Source organism: Lissotriton helveticus, chromosome 3_1 (genome assembly GCF_964261635.1).
Source record: "Lissotriton helveticus chromosome 3_1, aLisHel1.1, whole genome shotgun sequence".
In the NCBI taxonomy this organism is placed as follows: Eukaryota; Metazoa; Chordata; class Amphibia; order Caudata; family Salamandridae; genus Lissotriton; species Lissotriton helveticus.
In genome coordinates this window covers 1025412442-1025432307 of record NC_136061.1, presented here as the reverse complement: position 1 = coordinate 1025432307, position 19866 = coordinate 1025412442, and the positions used below count along the sequence as shown (strand labels likewise).

The following is a 19866-nucleotide window of genomic DNA, read 5'->3' as shown; positions in this document are numbered from 1 at the left end:
CATGCATTGTGCCCCCCACTTTAGTACAGCCTGTATGTGCAGTTTACACTGTCACTTTGACCTGGCAAGATAACCCTCTTGCCAGGCCTAAACCTTCCCTTTTTATACATAAACATCACTCCTAAGGTAGGCCCTGTCTAACTCACAGGCCAGGGTGCAACATATTTAAAAGACAGGACATGTACTTTTTGTACTTTTAAGTTGAACATGTCTTGGTAGTGAAAAACTCCAAATTTCGTTTTTCACTACTGCAGGGCCTATCTCTCCCAAGGGATAACATTCGGATTACCTTATAACATCTTTTAGGTGTAATTCCTGAGTGTGATGAGTTAAACTTTTCAAGTTTGGTGTCACTGGACTCACAATTTAAAATCACAATTCATGGATAAGTTGGATTTTAAATGACAGTATAGCAAATGCCACTTTTAGAAAATTGACATTTACTTACTTTAGCTATTCTGTGCCTGCAGCCTGTCTCTTAATACCCATCTGGAGGGGGCAGCTGGCCTATGTGCATTTTTCTGGACAGCCACAAACAAAGGGAGCTTAGGTGTGACTGATGGCCATCTACATCCTGATAGGCTATCCTGGGCAGGATGAGAAAGAGGAGCTGACACTTATACCTGAATAGGCTGCGTTCTGTCCACACACAAAGAGCTACATACCCCCTGTAGTGAGTCTGGAGCCAGAGCAGGAATAGAGGACCTCTGTGTATGTCAAAGCTTTCTTTGAAGTCTCCCCACTTCAAAGGCACACCTTGGTATAAGTAGTGGACCTCTGACACCATGACTTCAGTACAATTCTGGACCAGTGACTACTCTGCCAGGAAAAAGAGCTGCTGTGCTGCTGAAAGGACAGCCACTCGGCTGGACTGCTGTTTTTCTGGTCTTCTGCCTAACTATGCTCTTGCCTGGCTGAGCTGCCCTGCTGCCTGCTGTTTTCCTGCATAGGTGGCCCTGCATCACTTGAACCCAGATTGACTCCAATGGCTTTCTGGCTTGCCCCCTGTTCTAAGTCTCAGGGATATCAAGGACTTCAACTACGTGCATCTGCACATGGACTATACAAGCTGTGAGTCTGCCCTGCCAAGTGGTGCCACACCAGTCCTGGACTCTTGAAAAGGAGTCCTAAGGTTCTTCAACAACCAGAACCCATACATGCTCATCAGAACTGGAGCATCTTCACCTTTGAGTGGGTCAGAATTGGCGCATCTTCGTTTTGCGCGGATCAGAACAGACGCATCCTCATCGAAGCGTGGGCCTAAGCCGGCGCATCACACTCGGAACCAGCACCTTTGGAATCAACACATCGCCGGCTGTGGAAGCAGTAGCCACGAATCACTTTCAGAACCAGTGCCTCGCACTCATAGTAGACGCATTACCGCCTTTCCATTGAGAATCCCTACACATCTCGCCAACTGCGTGGCTCGACACTGACACATCGCTTCGGCTGCACCTCGCATCTTCATAAGTGATGAGGCATCTCGATCAAGATACTTTGATTCAGTGTGCCCAATTGGGTCACTGTATCTGGCCAGCGCTCCATCGCAGTTGGCATAAACTTTTCACTTGCTCCTTTCCAGCGCGACCAGATATCCCATTTAAGCGCTTACTGCTTGTAGGTGCTATTTTACATTTATTCTTTAAAAATTCATTTCTTGACTTCTACTTGTCATGGTGTGGTGTTTTCACTGTGTTACTGTTTGAAGTGTTGTACGAATACTACCAGAGAGTGAGCACAGGATAATTTAGGGTGTGTTGTGACCTACCCTGACTAGGACTTTGGTTCCTACTTGGACAGGGTCCATATCTCTGCCAACCAGAAACCCAATTTCTAACAACCAGCACTTATTAATTTTCAAATAACCACTGGCCGGGCAGGAACATATTGACGTTATAGAAAGAATCCAAAGGTAAGAAATGTATACATAAAAACATGATTACTGGTATTGAAACAAAGTGAGACCTATTTTGCAAAAGAAAAAATAATAAGCAATACTAAAGTATGTGCCCTTTTTTCTTTCACTCTTTAAGAGTTCATTATCTAACAAAAACACAACAGAGGCGGACACACATTTTCTTACCTCTAGGAAAATTGATGCCTAAGCAGACAGTGAGGAAACTGTAAGTGACATTGTAGGCAAAGACCCACTAGCGATAGGCCCTTTAAATTTGAAAGTCAATCATGTTCTTGAAGTAGGAAAAAATGCAAGGAATTGAGACCAAAAGCACCACCACACCCCAGGAGATATATCTGCTATCCTGCTCAGGGTTTGAGGTTTAGTTTTTTACGCATTCAAACCCTTAGGCCCTTATGTCTGTCCTGCTGAGAATTCTCAGTACCACTCTCCCTTTACAATTACAGTAACCCTACTGAGGAAGAGTCAAAGTGAGTTGCCTTCTCTCATCTCTCAGCACTAAACCTATCTTACCGCTGGTGACTATTCTTATACATTTTGCGGGGGAAACATGTGTGCTAACAGAAGTCAATACACTAGAATCCCTCATTCTACACATGGGCCATATTTTCATTAATTTATTAATTACTTCTAAAGCATTTCTAATGTACTTCACAGTACCTAATGTAAAAACTTGGAAATTATCTCATGGTGGAACATTGTCTTTATATTATATACATTCAGTTTAACATGACCGGCTTCCTGAATACTTGTTTACTAACTGGTCAATTGGAGGTAACTGAAAACTTACAATTGCACTGCAGACTTTCAAACTTCGGCTCCTGAAGCTCCAATACTGACTTTGGCGCAGAGCTGAAAATAGCGTGGTTCTGGGCAAATCACTTATACCCGTTGTGGCTAAAATTGCAAACTTTTGCGAAACACTATGCAAATGTAAACAATGTAATTGTGAAATGCAAATGTGCAAATCCGCAGTGGCCACTTTCATACCGATCTGGATTTGTACGATATATATATATATATATATATATATATATATATATATATATATATATATATATAAAATATGTATTTGAACTGGTTTAATTAAAAAAAAGTGCATGAATACTATTTGACTACTATCTCATATTCGTAACACACTGCATTGCGACTATTCAGGCACTTTAGTAAGTAATATTAATATAAATGATGAAAAATAACAGTTAATTTATTTTCACAAACCTGTCCCTCACAGAAGCAAGGCTCTGGAAAGTAAACAAATTCCTCTTCTCTGCTGTACATTCCAACTGCATATTGAACTTTCAACTCATCGTCTTCAAATTTAAGGTCGGCAACATTATCGAACAACTTAAGTAAGTGTCGTGTGACCTGTTCATACAAATTAAATTAAATGCACATCTGTGAGTGATTTTCAAACAGTCTACAATAGACAAAGGCAAAAGGCAATAGAAAAGAGCATTTTTAAAATCATACCTGCTGAGGCTGAGTTCCTTTCGAGATGATTTCCAGCAAATCCACCGCAGAGACAAAGTAAAATCTTGGAAATGTAAGCCTCTTGCCTTCCAAATAATCTGCTAAAGATTTCTCACAGAGTGTAAGTCTAAAATAAATACAAATAATAAATTATGGTGGTCATGACAGCATCGTCTTGCTACACTTCATGGTTAAATACATCTGCTAATATTAATAGATGGCGTTAACTTGCTGTTTAGAGCCATCACTTTCTAAATGGAACAATAACAAAGAACTTTCAAGACTTCGTGTACAATAGATAACTTTGGATCGAAAGTCATCACTTTTGATCCTAGATTATGATGCATGTGTTGGTATTTAATGAGGTAGTAAATATTACAGACTCATCCCGCAATTAACTTGCCAAATGCACTGAAGATGTGAGCAACAGTCTAAATTGATTTTTTTTTAAACTCTCTTCATTGTATTTCTAACATAAAAACCGTTCACGTTTTTTTTATGCTGTCCGACATTTTGAGTGGCCCCATCCAATCGTTTCAGAGAAGCACAACTTATGTTTACTCCGAGGCTGTCACATGGTATGATTCGCGGAATATGTGTCTAAATTGCCCCATACCATTTATGCTTTTCTGGGCAGCCATTAGATTTGTAAGCGTATTGCTCAGCCCTGGCGCAATAACTCATTCTAAGAGACCATTCAGTCACAGAGGCTGCCGACTCCAATGTCCAGATGTCTCTTTTGGCTATGAGGAGGCCCATAGCCATCAGCAGTCTGGGGTATCCACGCCCGCCCCAGTCAGCCATCAACCCCAGCGGTATAGTCTAACTAACTACTGTATATTTTCCCACTATTTGACCACTGCTCACTTGCACATGCACTGCTTTACCTATCTCTTTATGGAGCACCTATTATGTTCATGTTTATAGCTATATGAAACACAAAAGACTTTTAAGAAGACTCCTTAGCTGTGGGTGAGAGTTATTTTTGTTAATTGTCAGAAGGATTTCTGTGGCCTCTCAAAATGTATCTACTACATGTTCTGAATCAATCCTTAGGGACCGGTGAGCTTTGCACTATGTTTAACAGTCATTGATTTCTGAAGGACTATTCAAGTTCACATCAATCTCTCGATTCAGAACAGTTAGGAGGCGGTTCCTTCAAGGAACAGCAATCACTACAGTGACGCCATAAATTGTATTATACTCAGACCAGTTGAGGAATACTTGATCCAATGCACCCTTCATGATTTCTCCTGTGAATCTGCTATAGTGCTTGACCCCACCTTAAAATGATCAAAAGCCCATGATATTTAAAATATGATGGAAATGCTGCAAACGCTCTATATGCAGTTTCAGTCACAAAGTATTCACAAGTTAGTGCTGCCTTATGTGCATCATCGGACTGTCCATTTATTTAATCGGGCATTTCAGCGGAGGCAGCTGCGGTCCGTGCAGGTAACAGAGGTGGGGTGGTGGGGCCAGGTGAGGGGGGATTTCGAGGGACGATACTGAGGGAAAATTAATTATTTATTTTATTTTCCCTCTACATCGGCCCTAGAAATCCTCCCATACCCGGCCCCACCGCCCACCACTGTTACCTGCACGGACTGCGGCTACCCGGAGGTTTGGCACTTTTGGAGGCTGGTTATTGGAGGCAGAGATACTGCCACCTCTTCTACTTTCTTCTGCTCCTCCAGATTAATCTCAGCTGGCATAGTGGTTTCTTTAAGAAAGATAGTGGAACACAATAGAAAAAAGACAAAAGAAGAGAAATGAAAGAAGAGGAAAGAAGTAGGACTTGTTTGGATACTTTTGCCAGGGCTGCTTTTGTTTCCCAATTCAGCCTTGTTTTTGTGAAAATAATATGTTTCTAAACTTGCTCATCTTTTACACAGAAGAGTTAGGAATGCAATATGTTCATCAAGTAAAATTATCTCCATCAAAGAATGATGTACATGGTGGAACCATCTAGTACGCAGATAATGACAGCAATACATTATGGGGCCGATTCCGATTTGGGAAAAACTGCTCCGTATAGCCGTACGGAGCGTTTTTCCCGTTCGAACCGTACACCTTCAACGTCCCCGTACGAATGACGAAGTACGATTCGTACCAGGAGCTGAACTCCGTACGAATCGTACAGAGACCCTACGACTCGAATCCCCGTACGATTCTCCCGCGGACGCGACATCCGGATGCTTCGCGGCTGGTATTCCCGACCCGGCAAGTACGATTCGTGTCGGGTACGCACCGTACAACGCTTTTTTTTATGAGAGCCAAAAACATCCGTAAAAGCAGAGTTCGCCTCAAAACAGGTACGGAACGGCCCCCCCTGGGAACGGTGCGTACACCCATGGTGCAGGGGTACGCACCGTACCCCTGCGATCATGCGGTGTACGCACCGTACCCTGCGATTTTGGGGTGTACGCACCGTACCCCATGTTCGCTGGGTGTAAGGTGCATATACCCTGCGATCGTGGGGTACGGTGCGTACACCGCATGATCGCAGGGGTACGGTGCGTACCCCTGTAATCTTGGGGTGTACGCACCGTACGGTTCGTATGTGATTGTGCGCTTTTCGGTACGAATCTTACCTACCTGACGTGGATCGTACAAATCGCGTCCTGGTAGCCCGGTCCGGATCGTACTCGTCGGGTCGTACGGGAGGTGTACGATTCGTACGGAGATGGCTCTGTATACGATTCGTACGGGCAGTTTTTTTCCAGGATCGGAATCGACCCCTATATGTTAACCATCTTGCAATGGTATACCTGACCAATTGAAAGTGCTGTCATTACCATTATATTTGATCAAAGTGTGTCTTTCGAAAAAAGTTGCAAAATTGATAAAGAAACACAAGGATCACTGAAACAATATCGATAGCAAAAATATAGACCTACAAAAATATAGAGTAAAAAATATAGAATGCCAAAATATCGACTTCCTATCTCCAAACAGGTAAGTACAAAAATATTGAATCAAAAATATCGTTGCAAAAAATATAAATAGTCAAAATATCGAATTTTTTAAATAGTTAAAAGTAATTTAAAATTAATGAAATAATAAATATAACTAACATAAACATACTTAAAATACTTAAATAACATTAAAATTAATAAATAATCAATATAAATAAAAAAATGTTAATACATATATATATATTTATATATATATATATATATATGTATATATATATATATATATATATATAAACATAGTATTGATAAAAAATATACAAAATATTTACCATAGGATAGCGAGAGGGTTAAATTTATTATTACCACTCCAGTGAGTGCAACAGTAGAAAAAACATTGGATAGCGTAGCAGTAAAAATTACTATTCCCACTCCAGTGAGTGCAACAGTAAGGAAAGCGTTGGATAGCGTAGGGGTAAAAATTACTATTCCCATTCCAGAGAGTGCAACAGTAGGGAAAGCGTTGGATAGCATAGGGGTATAAATTACTATTCCCACTCCAATGAGTGCAACAGTAGGGAAAGCGTTGGATAGCGTAGGGGTAAAAATTACTATTCCCACCCCAGTGTGTACAACAGTAGGGAAAGCGTTGGATAGCAAGAGGGTAAAAATTACTATTTCCACTCCAGAGAATGCAATAGTAGGGTAAGCGTTGGATAGCGTAGGGGTAAAAATTACTATTCCCACTCCAGAGAGTGCAACAGTAGGGAAAACGTTGGATAGCGTAGGAGTAAAAATTACTATTCCCACTCCAGAGAGTGCAACAGTAGGGTAAGCGTTGGATATCGTAGAGGTAAAAATTACTATTCCGACTCCAGTGAGTGCAACAGTAGGGAAAGCGTTGGATAGCGTAGGGGTAAAAATTACTATTCCCACTCCAGAGAGTGCAACAGTAAGGTAAGCGTTGGATAGCGTAGAGGTAGAAATTACTAATCCCACTCCAGTGAGTACAACAGTAGGGAAAGCGTTGGATAGTGTAGGGGTAAAAATTACTATTCCCACTCCAGAGAGTGCAACAGTAGGGAAAGCGTTGGATAACGTAGGGGTAAAAATTACTATTCCCACTCTAGTGAGTGCAACAGTAGGGAAAGCGTTGGATAGCGTAGGGGTAAAAATTACTATCCCCACGCCGGAGAGTGCAACAGTAGGGAAAATGTTGGATAGCGTAGGAGTAAAAATTACTAATCCCACTCCAGAGAGTGCAACAGTAGGGTAAGCGTTGGATAGCGTAGGGGAAAAAATTACTATTCCCACTACAGTGAGTGCAACAGTAGGGAAAGCGTTGGATAGCAGGAAGGTAAAAATTACTATTCCCACTCCAAATAGAGCAACAGTAGGGAAAGTAAATACTTCATATATAATTAAAAATAAATTAAATGTTAATACCAATTACAAATTAATTAAAATGAATTCCCAATTTAAGATATTATAATAATTATTCAATTAAAAATAATAAAATTAATTGAATTACTAAAAAATAATTACCTATTAATACAAAATATTTTCCAATTACAATACATTATTAAAAAAACTAAAAATAATTAACAATTAATTCAAAATAAATACCAATTTATATATTAAAATTTTAATTAATTACAATTAAATGACTTCCCACCGAATTCCCCTCTAAACCCACAACCCACTACAAAAATTAAATACATAAAATTTACATAATTATCAATTAATCAATTAATAAAAATTAATTACCAATTATATACTAATTAATTCCCGATTAATATAAATTAAATAAAAATTAATTGTAAATAAGTAGCAATAAATAATTTAACATATTTAATTAATTATAATTAAATTACTTCCCACCCTATTCCCCTATAAACCGACAACCCCCTTCCAGAAATTAAATAAAGAAAATTAACATAATTATCAATTAATCAATTAATAAAATTTAATTACCAATTATAATTTTATTAGTTACCAATTACAAATTAATTAACAATTAATTCAAAATAAATGCCAATTTATATATTAAAATTTTAATTAATTACAATTAAATGACTTCCCACCGAATTCCCCTATAAACCCACAACCCACTACAAAAATTAAATACATAAAATTTACATAATTATCAATTAATAAAAATTAATTACCAATTATATACTAATTAATTCCCGATTAATAAAAATTAAATAAAAATTAATTGTAAATAAGTAGCAATAAAAAAATTAAATATTTAATTAATTATAATTAAATTACTTCCCACCCTATTCCCCTATAAACCCACAACCCACTCCAGAAAATAAATGAATACAATTAACATAATTATCAATTAATAAAAATTAATTACCAATTATATTTTAATTATTTGCCAATTAATAATTAAATGACAATTAATTGTACATAAATATCAATAAATTAAAATATTTAATTAATTATAATTAAATTACTTCCCACCCTATTCCCCTACAAACCCACAACCCGCTGCAGAATTATATTACGCAAAAATTAAATACCATAAATTGACTTACTTACTTACCTAAAATTCGATATTTTTGTTATCTATATTCTATCCATCTATATTTTTGACGTCTATATTCTGTCCCTCGACATTTTTGTTGTCTATATTCTGTCCATTCAATATTCTGTCCATTCTATATTTTTGAGTCGATATTATTGTCATTCTATTCGATATTTTTGTAGTCTATATTCTGTCTTATCTATATTCTGTCTACTCGATATTTTAAACTCGATATTTAGCTACAGCGATATTTTTGTTGTCGATATTATGTCTGTATACCAAACACAGAGAACCTGAAGACATGACAAGAAGATATTTGCGATTTATAGGTTACAGAAACTGACTGTGGCAATTTATAGTTACATTACAAAACTATATTTCCAGAGTATATTACATAATCCCAAAGAATTCCAAAGAATTTATGCTACTCATGTAAAATAATTTTATGTTAAATATTTATTTAAATAATTTATAAATATTTATTTTAAAAGTCGAACCAAAAAAAAAATGCTACTGCACTATTAGCTTCACTTTGAATGAAATCTTTAATTTAAATATATTACATTAAATAATGTAATTTTTCTTAAGTTTAAATAAAAAAAAACATTCACACTGGTTAGACCTGACACCCTCACGGCGGGCAGTCTTCCACCAAATCTTCTGCCTACTCACTTCCTATTTTTTGCTGAATTTGTTTTTGTTGGCCTTAGGACTCTGTGCTCTTTACCACTGCTAACCAGTGCTAAAGTGCTTGTGCTCATTCCCTAAAACATGTTAACTGGCTTTCACTTGACTGGTATATTTAATGTATTTATTAGGCCCTCGTAAAGTGGCATACCTTATACCCAGGGCTGGTAAATTAAATGCAACCAGTGGGCCTGCAGCACATATTTTACACCCACTTAAGTAGCCCCCAAAAACATATCCCAGGCCTGCCATTGCAGTTGTGAGCTGTTTAAACTGCCAATATGACTTGGCAGCATACCTCTTTTGCCGGACCTAGAACGCCCTTTCTTAATCGATGTCACCCCTAGGTAGGCCATAAACAGTCAACAGGGCAGGGTGTATTGACTTTAAAAAGTTGGACATGTATTTTTAAGTTTTACATGTTCTTGTGCCAAAAAACTCACAAACGTGTGAGTGCTACCTCTCCTATAGGATAACATTGGGTTACCTTATTACATTTATTAAGTGATAATGCTTGTTTGGGAGCAGGTAGAAATATCCTGTTGGTATTTAAGGAATTGTGATTAACAAAATTATATACAAAAAGGGAGTGCTGAAGAAGTCCAAAGAAATTAATTTGAATGATTTTGTTATAGGGTATGGTCTCGGAGCAGTAAGATCATTGTAAGGTTGAGTGCTGTGTTTGTAAACTATTAGTAATAAAAAGTGTCACTGTTCTTCTGCCAATACTGCTCTTTCGAGTGGTTTCTGTAATTCTGATTAACAGCACTTTTTAATTGTAAAGACAGATTTTAAGTCACAATTCTGAAAATGCCACTTTCAGAAAGTTAGGATTTCTTTGTCCTAACCATTTGGTGCCTGCTGCTTGCATCCTGAGTCACGTGAATAGATGTAACTGGAAGTTGGTCTTTGTGTATTGCTCCCAGACAGTGAGACAAAGCAGTGTAGGTGTTGTCAGGATGGGCCATCTCTGACTTGATGAGGGGGAGGAGCTGTCACCTACCACACCTGCACATCACAAAGGCCCTGCCTGCGTACACTCAGTCAGGTTTATTGCTAGTCTATTTTGACTCAAGGCAAGCTGTGGGCAGGAAGGAGGTAAATTCTAAGCACCTCTGGTGGGAACCTCTCTTACATAAAAGTGGACACCAGTATAAATTATGGACTCTCAGACCCAACTCTTCAGTACACATCTGGTCCTGTGGAAGACTCAGAAGGACTGCTATTGTGCTGCCCCCTGATCAGAGACTCAGGGACAGAAAAGGCTCCAACCACCTTGAACCCAGCACCTGGGCTCTGTCTGTTGTGAGTTCTACCCCACAAGTGGTGGCATCTCATTACTGGAACATTGGAAGTGGTCCTGTGAGCAAAACCAACTGCACAATGCATCGCTTCGCAGCCCCTTCAGAACTGCCACAGCATGACACATCCCAACACCGAACCGCACATCTCAGCTTGCAGTCTCCTCGGAATCACCACTGCGCCGCACAACTTTGATGCAGACCTTTGCATCGCAAACCCCTCATCAATGGCATCTATTATGATGATGCAGAACTCCGCATCGCAGACCCACAGCTTCTTCGGTACCGCCTACTAGCGATACACATTCGACACTGGACTTTGCATTGCAAACTCCTCCTCAACGGCATCCTCGATGATAATGGAGGACTCCGCATCGCAGGGGCACAGCTCCCTGAAACCATTGATGCGTGACACATCCTCAACGTTGGATCTCGCAATGCTCTGCAAACCAGGACTTTAGGTACTTTTGTTCAGCTGGCCTAACTAAGTCCCTGTACCTGGCCCACACTCCATCGCAGTTGGCCTGAACTTGTGACTTTGTCCTGGTCTGGCGTGACCAGATAACCACATTTGGTGATTTCTGCTGCTAGGTACTATTTGTGCCTAAAACTTCAAAATTGCATATCTCCGGTTCTACCAATTGGATTTATGTCATTTTTACCTCAATTCATTTATTGGATTGTGCTCTATTGTTGTAAATATGTGTGGGATTTTTCTTGATTTGTGTTTACACTTTATTACTGTTTGAAGTGTGGCATAAATACTTTACACGTTGCTTCTGCCAAGCAACCAGTGTTAAGCACTGGTTAATTTGGGATTTTTCTTATAACTTCACTCTGACAGTAATTGTGGTTGCTACTAAAGTAGGGTTTTGCCCCCACAACCAGTAACTCAGTTCCTGCCGGTGCGTCACTTTTTAATATGGAGTAAAAAGTGACGTACCAGCGGCACAATGAACTTGTAAATAAGCCCCACAATGCTCTCAAGATGTTACCCAGCATCTATGGCACTTGCCTAAAGTTGTATAGATGTAATGGAACTCATTTAGCATTTCCCAAAAAGATAGTGATATTAGTCATACCCTACATAACTAATGGAGAAACATATTTCCAGCCAGAAATGTTTTAACTTGGCTTCTTTTTTTATCAATGCTGAAAGATTTTCCCTTATATGGTAAACTTGCAGGGCACATGTCAAGTTTAAATAAAAAGAAGCAAACATTAAAATTGGAGAGCGATAAAAAAACAAAAAACACGAGGGAAATCATGCTTTAAATGGATTCGGATTAGGGATTAGTAAAACAAAGAATGCAAATGTTCTTTTGATGACTCCAAATTACTTTAGAAGAAGAGCATACTTTATTTTAAGTTACGTTAATTGAGATGGCAAAGAAAGTTAAAAGAGACAGCTTAGCTTTTTGATCATTTTTATGACACACTTATTTTTGTGTCCGTGTACAGGTAGTTGTCACCGTTTAATTGTAATGTGACAAAAATAAGACACAGGTTTTTAAACAAATTAACAGTACCTTATTTGTGAAGTTTCTCCTAAAAATGAAAATGTGTTGAAATAATTTATGTCATTTCAAAACTATTTTACAGGAATGCTTGATCAGGCACATCAATTAATTAGCACCCTTTTCTCCCTTATGTAGCTACAGGACTGTCCTATTAATTTATGTTATGCCCAACAAAAAAAGTCTTCGTTTTGTGGATTTACAGTACAAGAAGTCACTTTTTTTTCCATTTATGCATGATTTGCCTGTGTGGCCCCAACACTTGCCCAACGAGAGGGGAGCAGGCGGGACCAACCTGTTCCAAGTATAAAACACCCGCGAGCTCCGTTTCTGACAGTGATATCACAGCAAGACCACTATCATACTATTGATCCCCCCAACCAGAAACCACAATCATACTCAGAGACACCCACAAAACCTTCTTGAGGCCCAGCGATTATTACTTATTCAAAACATCAGTCCATGGAGTGTTTGAATTAATCTCACCCACTGGTAATTACTAAGGCCGCATCCTAGCCTGTCGTTATTTTGCACACCATTCCACCTCAGTTTAGACCCAGCTATATGCAAATCAGTACAGCCCAAACTGCCAAGCTACGTCCTCCCTGAACCAGAACACAAGCAATTCAAGACCAGTTTGCCCTCATTTGTTGCCGCAGCATGTCTGGTACTTGCTGCAGTCTAGTTTTGGCACTTTGGAGTGCTCTTATCTTTCTCCAGGTGCTTTCATATGCTATAATCTCACCCCTCGTTGATTTATATGCCTCCCAAATATTTTCTTGTGACGCAAAACCTCTGCTCTCCAGAAAAAAAGAGTTGAGTTCTTCATAAAAGTCCTCCTTTGAAAGAAGAGCTATATAAAAAAGGCCATCTATACATAGGGGTAGGTATGGAGGGCATCACGACTTCCAGACTGGCTGCGGTATGATCTGAAAAACAATTAGGAATATAGGAGGACCCTACATTTAGCAGGTAATCGGGGATAAGTACAAATCTATCTTTTAAGCCGTCTGAAACATGGTACAGAGGAAGGTATGCTGTTTCAGGCTGGGGTTAAATCTGCATCATGTGTCAAAAAGGCTTATCTCATCCTTTAACCTATATATGGCCTGCACCACTCTCGGTTTTCTTTGTTTAGCCTTGGGGTTACTCTGGTCCAGCTCGCAGACTTGGGCACAGTTAAACGCTCCCCAATTACAATCTTCTTCGAAAATTGAGCCAGATGAAAAATCAAATCGTAAATCAACAACCACGCCATATATGGAAACGAATGTAATTGGCACTTGGTCAATTAGCACCTCCAAATCGCCCATCTCCCTTTCTTATCCATCAATAATTTAATAAACACACTGCTAAAACTCTAACTTGCTAAAGTGCCACCGCTCTATGCGCTGCCAAGGCAGCAGAATGCAACAAAAGATGAAATGGCCATGTGTCTTGTCTCTCTTTATCCTTAATAATATGAGGTACCTGTAGAAACACAAAAGTTGGTTTCTGTTTTTCTAGCCAATTACAAATGGCCTGGCGTTTCCTTCAGTTGTTGAGCTCATTCACATTCATCAACAGAACGCTCAGGTTATACTCATATAAAGCGCCCTGCTATTTCAGTCATATTACCATGTTGCCCAGACGGTCACCCCTCTCCATTACCATGTTTCTTCCTATAGCCCAACCTCTGTGTCTGAAAAACAATATTCAATTTCCGGAAACTTTTTTTTTTTAACCCAAGCAGCAGCTCCATTAACAAGCTGTTGCCTCTCCTCTTCTCCCCTTCCCCATACTCCCTCCCTTCCCATCCTATGCCTCCGCACAAACAACCCACCTTCTGCATTCCGCATAGATGTCCTACCTACCCTTCACTCAGTGCTGTGACTGCAATCAGTACCTTTGTTCCAGCTTCACCACTCCCCACACCCACAACCAGTGTGTTGAAACTCAAAACATCTCCCTCAATCATATAGTGCAGAAAGACAGAAATGTGATCGACTGTATTGCAGTGACCTATTTCTTTTTAAGTTCATGTAGATATTTTCTGGCTGCCTCTGCCTTCTGAAAGATCTTATGTGTTCCATTCAACAGCACCTTTAGCCTGGCCGGCTGCATTAATTTTAGCCTGAGCACCCTCTGCTTTACACGCAGGGATCAGTAATCTCATTCCTTTTGAGCAACTATCGCCCTATCAGCCTATTGGATAACTTGTAGAAAAATGTTTCTGCAAGCAAGTTCTGGGGCAACTTACATCGTGGATAGAGGACAATAATGTCATGTCCCATCTCCAAGCAGGATTCCTGCAACATTCAGTAACCATCGATCAGGACTTTAGGCTGCTTATAGCTAAATGGAAGATTGTAGATGTAGGAGGTGGTACTCTATGTTGCATTCATTGATTTGCATGTGACATTTTACCTTGTCCCATGAGCTAAGCTGTGTTTTTTTTAGAAGACATGAACCTCCCGGGTAATCTGTTGAACATAATTATTTGTTTGCATGAGGGGAATTGTGCTAGGATCTGGAAGGGCCCCAATGGAGAACTAAAAAAGATCGATGAAGCTAAAGGAGTTCGCCAAGGCTGTATGATGGCCCCTTCCTTTTAATTTTGTTTATAAACGAATGTATTGATTGCCTTTTAAATTGTGTTAATGACTCACCTTTTCTGGTAAGCAAAAAGGTTCCGGCTCAGGTTTTTGCTACTCTGCAAAACATATTCAGCGCGCTAGACCCTTATGGATACATTTTTGCTCTTTTGTGATACTTATCGGCTAGACATAAATGCTAAAAAAAATCAAGTTCATGGTTTATTCTAAAAAGAAGAGACTGGGAGGTACCATTAGCCTAAGCATCATAACACTATAGAAAGTAACGAAATTCGACTACCTAGGAATTAGACTGTCAAATAGCGAGTCCTGGGAACCCCAAATTCAAAAGAGTCATTCTATAATCATCCATAGAGCATCCGCCCTTGTGAGGTTGGCCAAAAGAGATTAATTTCACCCATTCTCCCAAATCATTCAGATCTACAGTGCCCAAGATTAAGAGTGTTGCATTGTATGGTTGTATTTTGTGTGGCCACTGCAATTTTTTTCCTCTTGGTGTGGGCTAAAATAATTGTATAAGGGCTGTTGCCAGTTTGGGAGCGGGACCCCTCTCCAGCACTCAGACTGGACCTTGCACTCAAGCCTATCCCAGAAGTGGCATGATTGCTATCATTAATGTATTGGTTTCCGATTTGGTCAATAGAGACGCCACAGCCGTATAGAGAAGCCCTAAGGGAGATTATAGCCCTGAATGACTCGCACAAAATCCCCTGATTGGCATATATTAAACTCATTATCAACAGCTTGGGGTTGGGAAGTTCCTAGAGCAACCCCCTACCACCATTAGCAACATCAAGGGTATTGTCAAAAGAGCATACTGAGTAAATGTATTACATCCAATGAATCCTCCGACTCTCTAGGTAGCAGGACTAATATATTTAAACTAGAAGATGACCAAAATGTTATTCATGTGATTCAGACTTGCTCTCTTTTCATGCAGTTTCGCTGGCGTCCTTCCACTGGCGGTCAATGTTTTGTCTAGGACTTTAGCGACTAATAAATCGAACCTGCTTGACTGGTTATTCTACAGATAAATCAGAGGAGCATTTCTTATGTTTCTGTAGGGTTTACTCCAGATGAAGGTAGATTGCACCAATGTGTCGCATTCTGGGGCTGTGTGACCGTATTATTTCCCTAAGAATATGTAAGAGTGCTACTAGGCCCATTGTGGTGTTCACTATGGCTAAGTTTATTATATCTATATGGTCAATGCGGCAGAAGATCAGAGCCTATATATAGATCTCAGCACTGTTGCATTGTAGGCAGTATCCACTAAATCAATATTGCTATTGATGGATTGGACTTTCTAAAAGGCCATCAAGGCTCAATTATTTTAATATTTTATGATTATAGGACCACATGCATCATTGTTGCCGTTTGCAATTTCTTAATTGCGAAAATTAAGGAATCGCAATTAAGAAATCGCAAAAGGCTATGCATTAAGAAATCGCAATTTATTTTGCGATTTCTTAAAATTCCTTAATTGCGATTCACAATTTGCGAATCGCAATTAAGGAATCCCTTCCCATTGATTCCTATGGGCCTAGAGGCCCATAGGAATGAATGGGAAGTCATTCTCAATTTGCGATTAGCAATTTGCGAATCGCAAATTGAGAATGCAATTTCAAGGGTGCGGGGGGGGGGTCCAAAGGACCCCCCCTGCACCTCTGAAATATAATTTTAAGTACATTAAAATGTTAATGTATTGCATTTAAGAAATCGCAAATTGCGATTTCTTAAATGCAATCGCAATTTTAGAAATCGCAACGTGATTGCGATTTCTAAAATTGAGAAAAATATGATGCATCCCAATTTTGTCAATTGCATTCGCAAACGACCGAAAATTGCGATTCGCACAGTTTGCGAATGCAATTGACAATGATGCATGTGCCCGATAATCTTTTAAAAATATTTAATTGTCGAATGGTATTAGTTTGTCATTTTAACAATTTGAATTGTAAATTATGTAATTTGTTTTTAATCTTTGTACTTGTCAATGAATTGCTAGATTCGAACTGACAATAAATTTGGAATTTGGATTTACCTGTTTTGAAGAAGTTCTAAATTTTCAAGTAGTCCCATTTGGTTTGTAACTTCTATTACTTTTCTGGCCTGGACTACTCCGGCCATAAGTTCCTGCAGAAATAGAAAATAAAAGACAGCAGCTGAAAAGGTTCATGTGTACCTGCACATAAAAGCATAGGTAATCTGGGAAGTTAAAACACAGGGATTAAACAAAAGCAAGAGTAGCAGAACAAGTTAACAAAAAGGGTGAGGGATGGTGACCAGGATGAAGTGATGAGGATCCTGTAGAGGGGAGCACATAAAGTAAGGAAGCAGATCTCATTATGCCAAAAACCCAATAACAACAAAGAGCCAATGAGTGTAGATTCGAAATGAAGGTGAAAAAATACAAGTTACTGAATACTGCAAAAATTGGTAACAAGTATATAAAAGGAAAACTCCTAGTCATTCGGCAGAAGTGGGTTGCTTTACAACTCGGTGAGTTGCAATATCCTCAGCCCACTTGTACTTGAAGGCTACATTGGAAGTGACACACAATGTTTTCCTTCATGCATACAGGATTTGTCCTTCCTGAGGAACAATACTCTGGAGAGCCTGCCAGGCCTCAGAGGACTGTCGATAGAACTTCTTGCTCTTCTGCAACTATGTTTAGAAGTATGTGTTATGAAAACAATTGTTTGGAAGTCTCCTATCCCCCACATACACAAAAAGAGAAAACTGATATCCCAAAATAAAATTAGGAAACATGCTTAACTTAAATGAGGCTTAATGTTTCTTATAAGACATGCTCCTTGACATGTAAGCATTCACACGCAGTTAATTCCACTGTTAGTGTATGAACGAAGCTAAAACTGATACTGTGTGTCACATTGCCCCTTAGTTCTACAAGACATTTGTTTTGAAGCAATGTGAAAGTAGAATAAGAAAAAAGTGGCCCTCCATTAAACGCTTAAATGCTGCATTTTCTCCAACGCCAACTCAACCTTTTTTCATCTTCTGCTATCTGCTAGGCCTGCATTATAAAATCCTTTAAATCAATGGAGGGAAGGAAGAGCGAGATAATTCACTGAGGTCCTACACCCCAGCTACTCAACGAGATACAGTTCATTTGTTATCTGAATAAGGGTAGTTCTTCCCATGCCAAGTGGATACAGCCAGTTTAATACAATGGCTAAGGTATGTGTCACAGGAAGATCTTGGTGCCCCCACACACCTGTTAGGGTGTCATACTTCATCATTGGGCACTCCTCATCTGGCCGGCGCTACAATGACTGACGGGCCTCGGGGCTTCTTTATCGGAGATCTTTTGATCTGGAGATGTCATATAGATGAATGCAAGTGAGGGATAAAATGGGTTTAGTGAGCGAGTGATGACTAAAATAGACTCTGGTAACCTACAAAAACGTTTATACTAAAGAATGGGTACCAGGACTTAAATAAAAACAATGGTGCTATCGTGTGGTTTTCGGGTACCAGGATAGCTACTAGACTGGAGTGGTCACTAGTTTGGTGTGGTCAACATGTTTCGTGCCTTGGGAGCCCCAAAGTCGGGCGGCATTTCTTCAGGGCCAAGAGATAATCTATTTGTGGCCCTGTCGGGGGATGGAGGTCTCCGTTCTATCAAAGGATGTCCTTTTAGTGTTAACTCCTTCGCTGCGGGGGTAATTCCCCGCTGTGCTGGGGGTAATTCCCCCGCTGTGCTGGGGGGCGGTGTGCGCGCACAGCGCCCCCCATGCTTATGACGAGCTCAGCTCGTCATGAGGCACAGTGCTCCTGTGCTCATGACGAGCTGAGCTCGTCACGGCCGCACCCGTTTTCGTGGAACGTTCAGCACAGCAGGGAAATTATCCCCGCGTGTGAGCGTTCCACGGCTCATGACGAGATGAGCTCATCATGAGCACAGGAGCACCGTGCCTCAAGACGAGCTCAGCTCGTCATGAGCATGCAAGGTGTTAACCTGTGGCCCCAGAGTTGGTGCCAGTCCATAATTCCACCTAAAAGAAGGAGACACAAGGTGGAAAAGTACCTGTGACACAATTTAGAGAGAGAGACAAGGTGCTTCATACATGTTCAGCAGAGCTTTTGGTGCAATAGTGTATTTACAGATTCAAGTATCAAGGTAATGTGTGCCTGCTAGCTTATCCAGTGAGTAAACCTATCCTCACTGTACAAAGTATAACAAACGTTTAATTAAAAATTCTATTAAAAATTCTTATATGCAACACATAAAAGAAGGACATCAAAAAGGTAATAATATATAGTGCACGGCTTGCAACGCTGGGGGAACTTTGTTTTAGCATAGTCGTGACTTCCCTCAAATGACGTTAGATAGTGCTTCATAGGCAAAATGGATGGTCCCGCCTAGTATGAGGGACACCTTCATGGGGAAGAAAAGAAGGAGCAATAAGTAGTCGTGCATATTGAGCATACTTATTAATCAATTGTGAGTGTCATCATTAATATTACAGCCGTTGAATATATTGTCCTTTTTGAATAGTAAAAAGAGTCTTGAGTGCAATGGGATACGACTGCTGTAAATAGGAGGATGCTCAAAGTGTGTAGATCCAGTAGGATGTTTAGAGAGTGCTGATGTCTCTAGCACTCTGATCGCCAGATGTGTTTGTAATGCGATGCCAGGTAATACCATTCTGATTGTTCCTGGCCTATGGTATTGTAGTTGTTTCAATATCAAATGTTAAAGCCATCTAAGCACATTATAGGTAGAGACACACTCAATAATATTTGGGATAGAGGGGAGACATACTGGAGGAGTGTTTACTCATGCTTACCATGCCGTGGTTCAATGGGAGAATGTAGGTGCGGCCGTTCCCACCATGACGGTCTTAACATCGGATTGTCAATAAGGTGACTGTATCGCTATCATATAAATGCATAGACCC

The 19866-nt window shown here is 39.7% G+C and overlaps 1 protein-coding gene across 1 annotated transcript in view; it reads right to left on the bottom strand.

Moving 5' to 3' along the window:
* Window positions 1-19866, bottom strand: part of LOC144824202 (dynein axonemal heavy chain 11-like) — a 3356387-nt gene that overhangs the window by 2144785 nt on the left and 1191736 nt on the right. Inside the window, exons 38-40 of the mRNA XM_078683354.1 lie at window positions 16986-17077; window positions 3392-3518; window positions 3140-3286 (exon numbers count right to left, since the gene is read on the bottom strand). Coding sequence (XP_078539480.1) covers window positions 3140-3286; window positions 3392-3518; window positions 16986-17077 — 366 coding nt within the window. The remainder of the gene's footprint in view (window positions 1-3139; window positions 3287-3391; window positions 3519-16985; window positions 17078-19866) is intronic.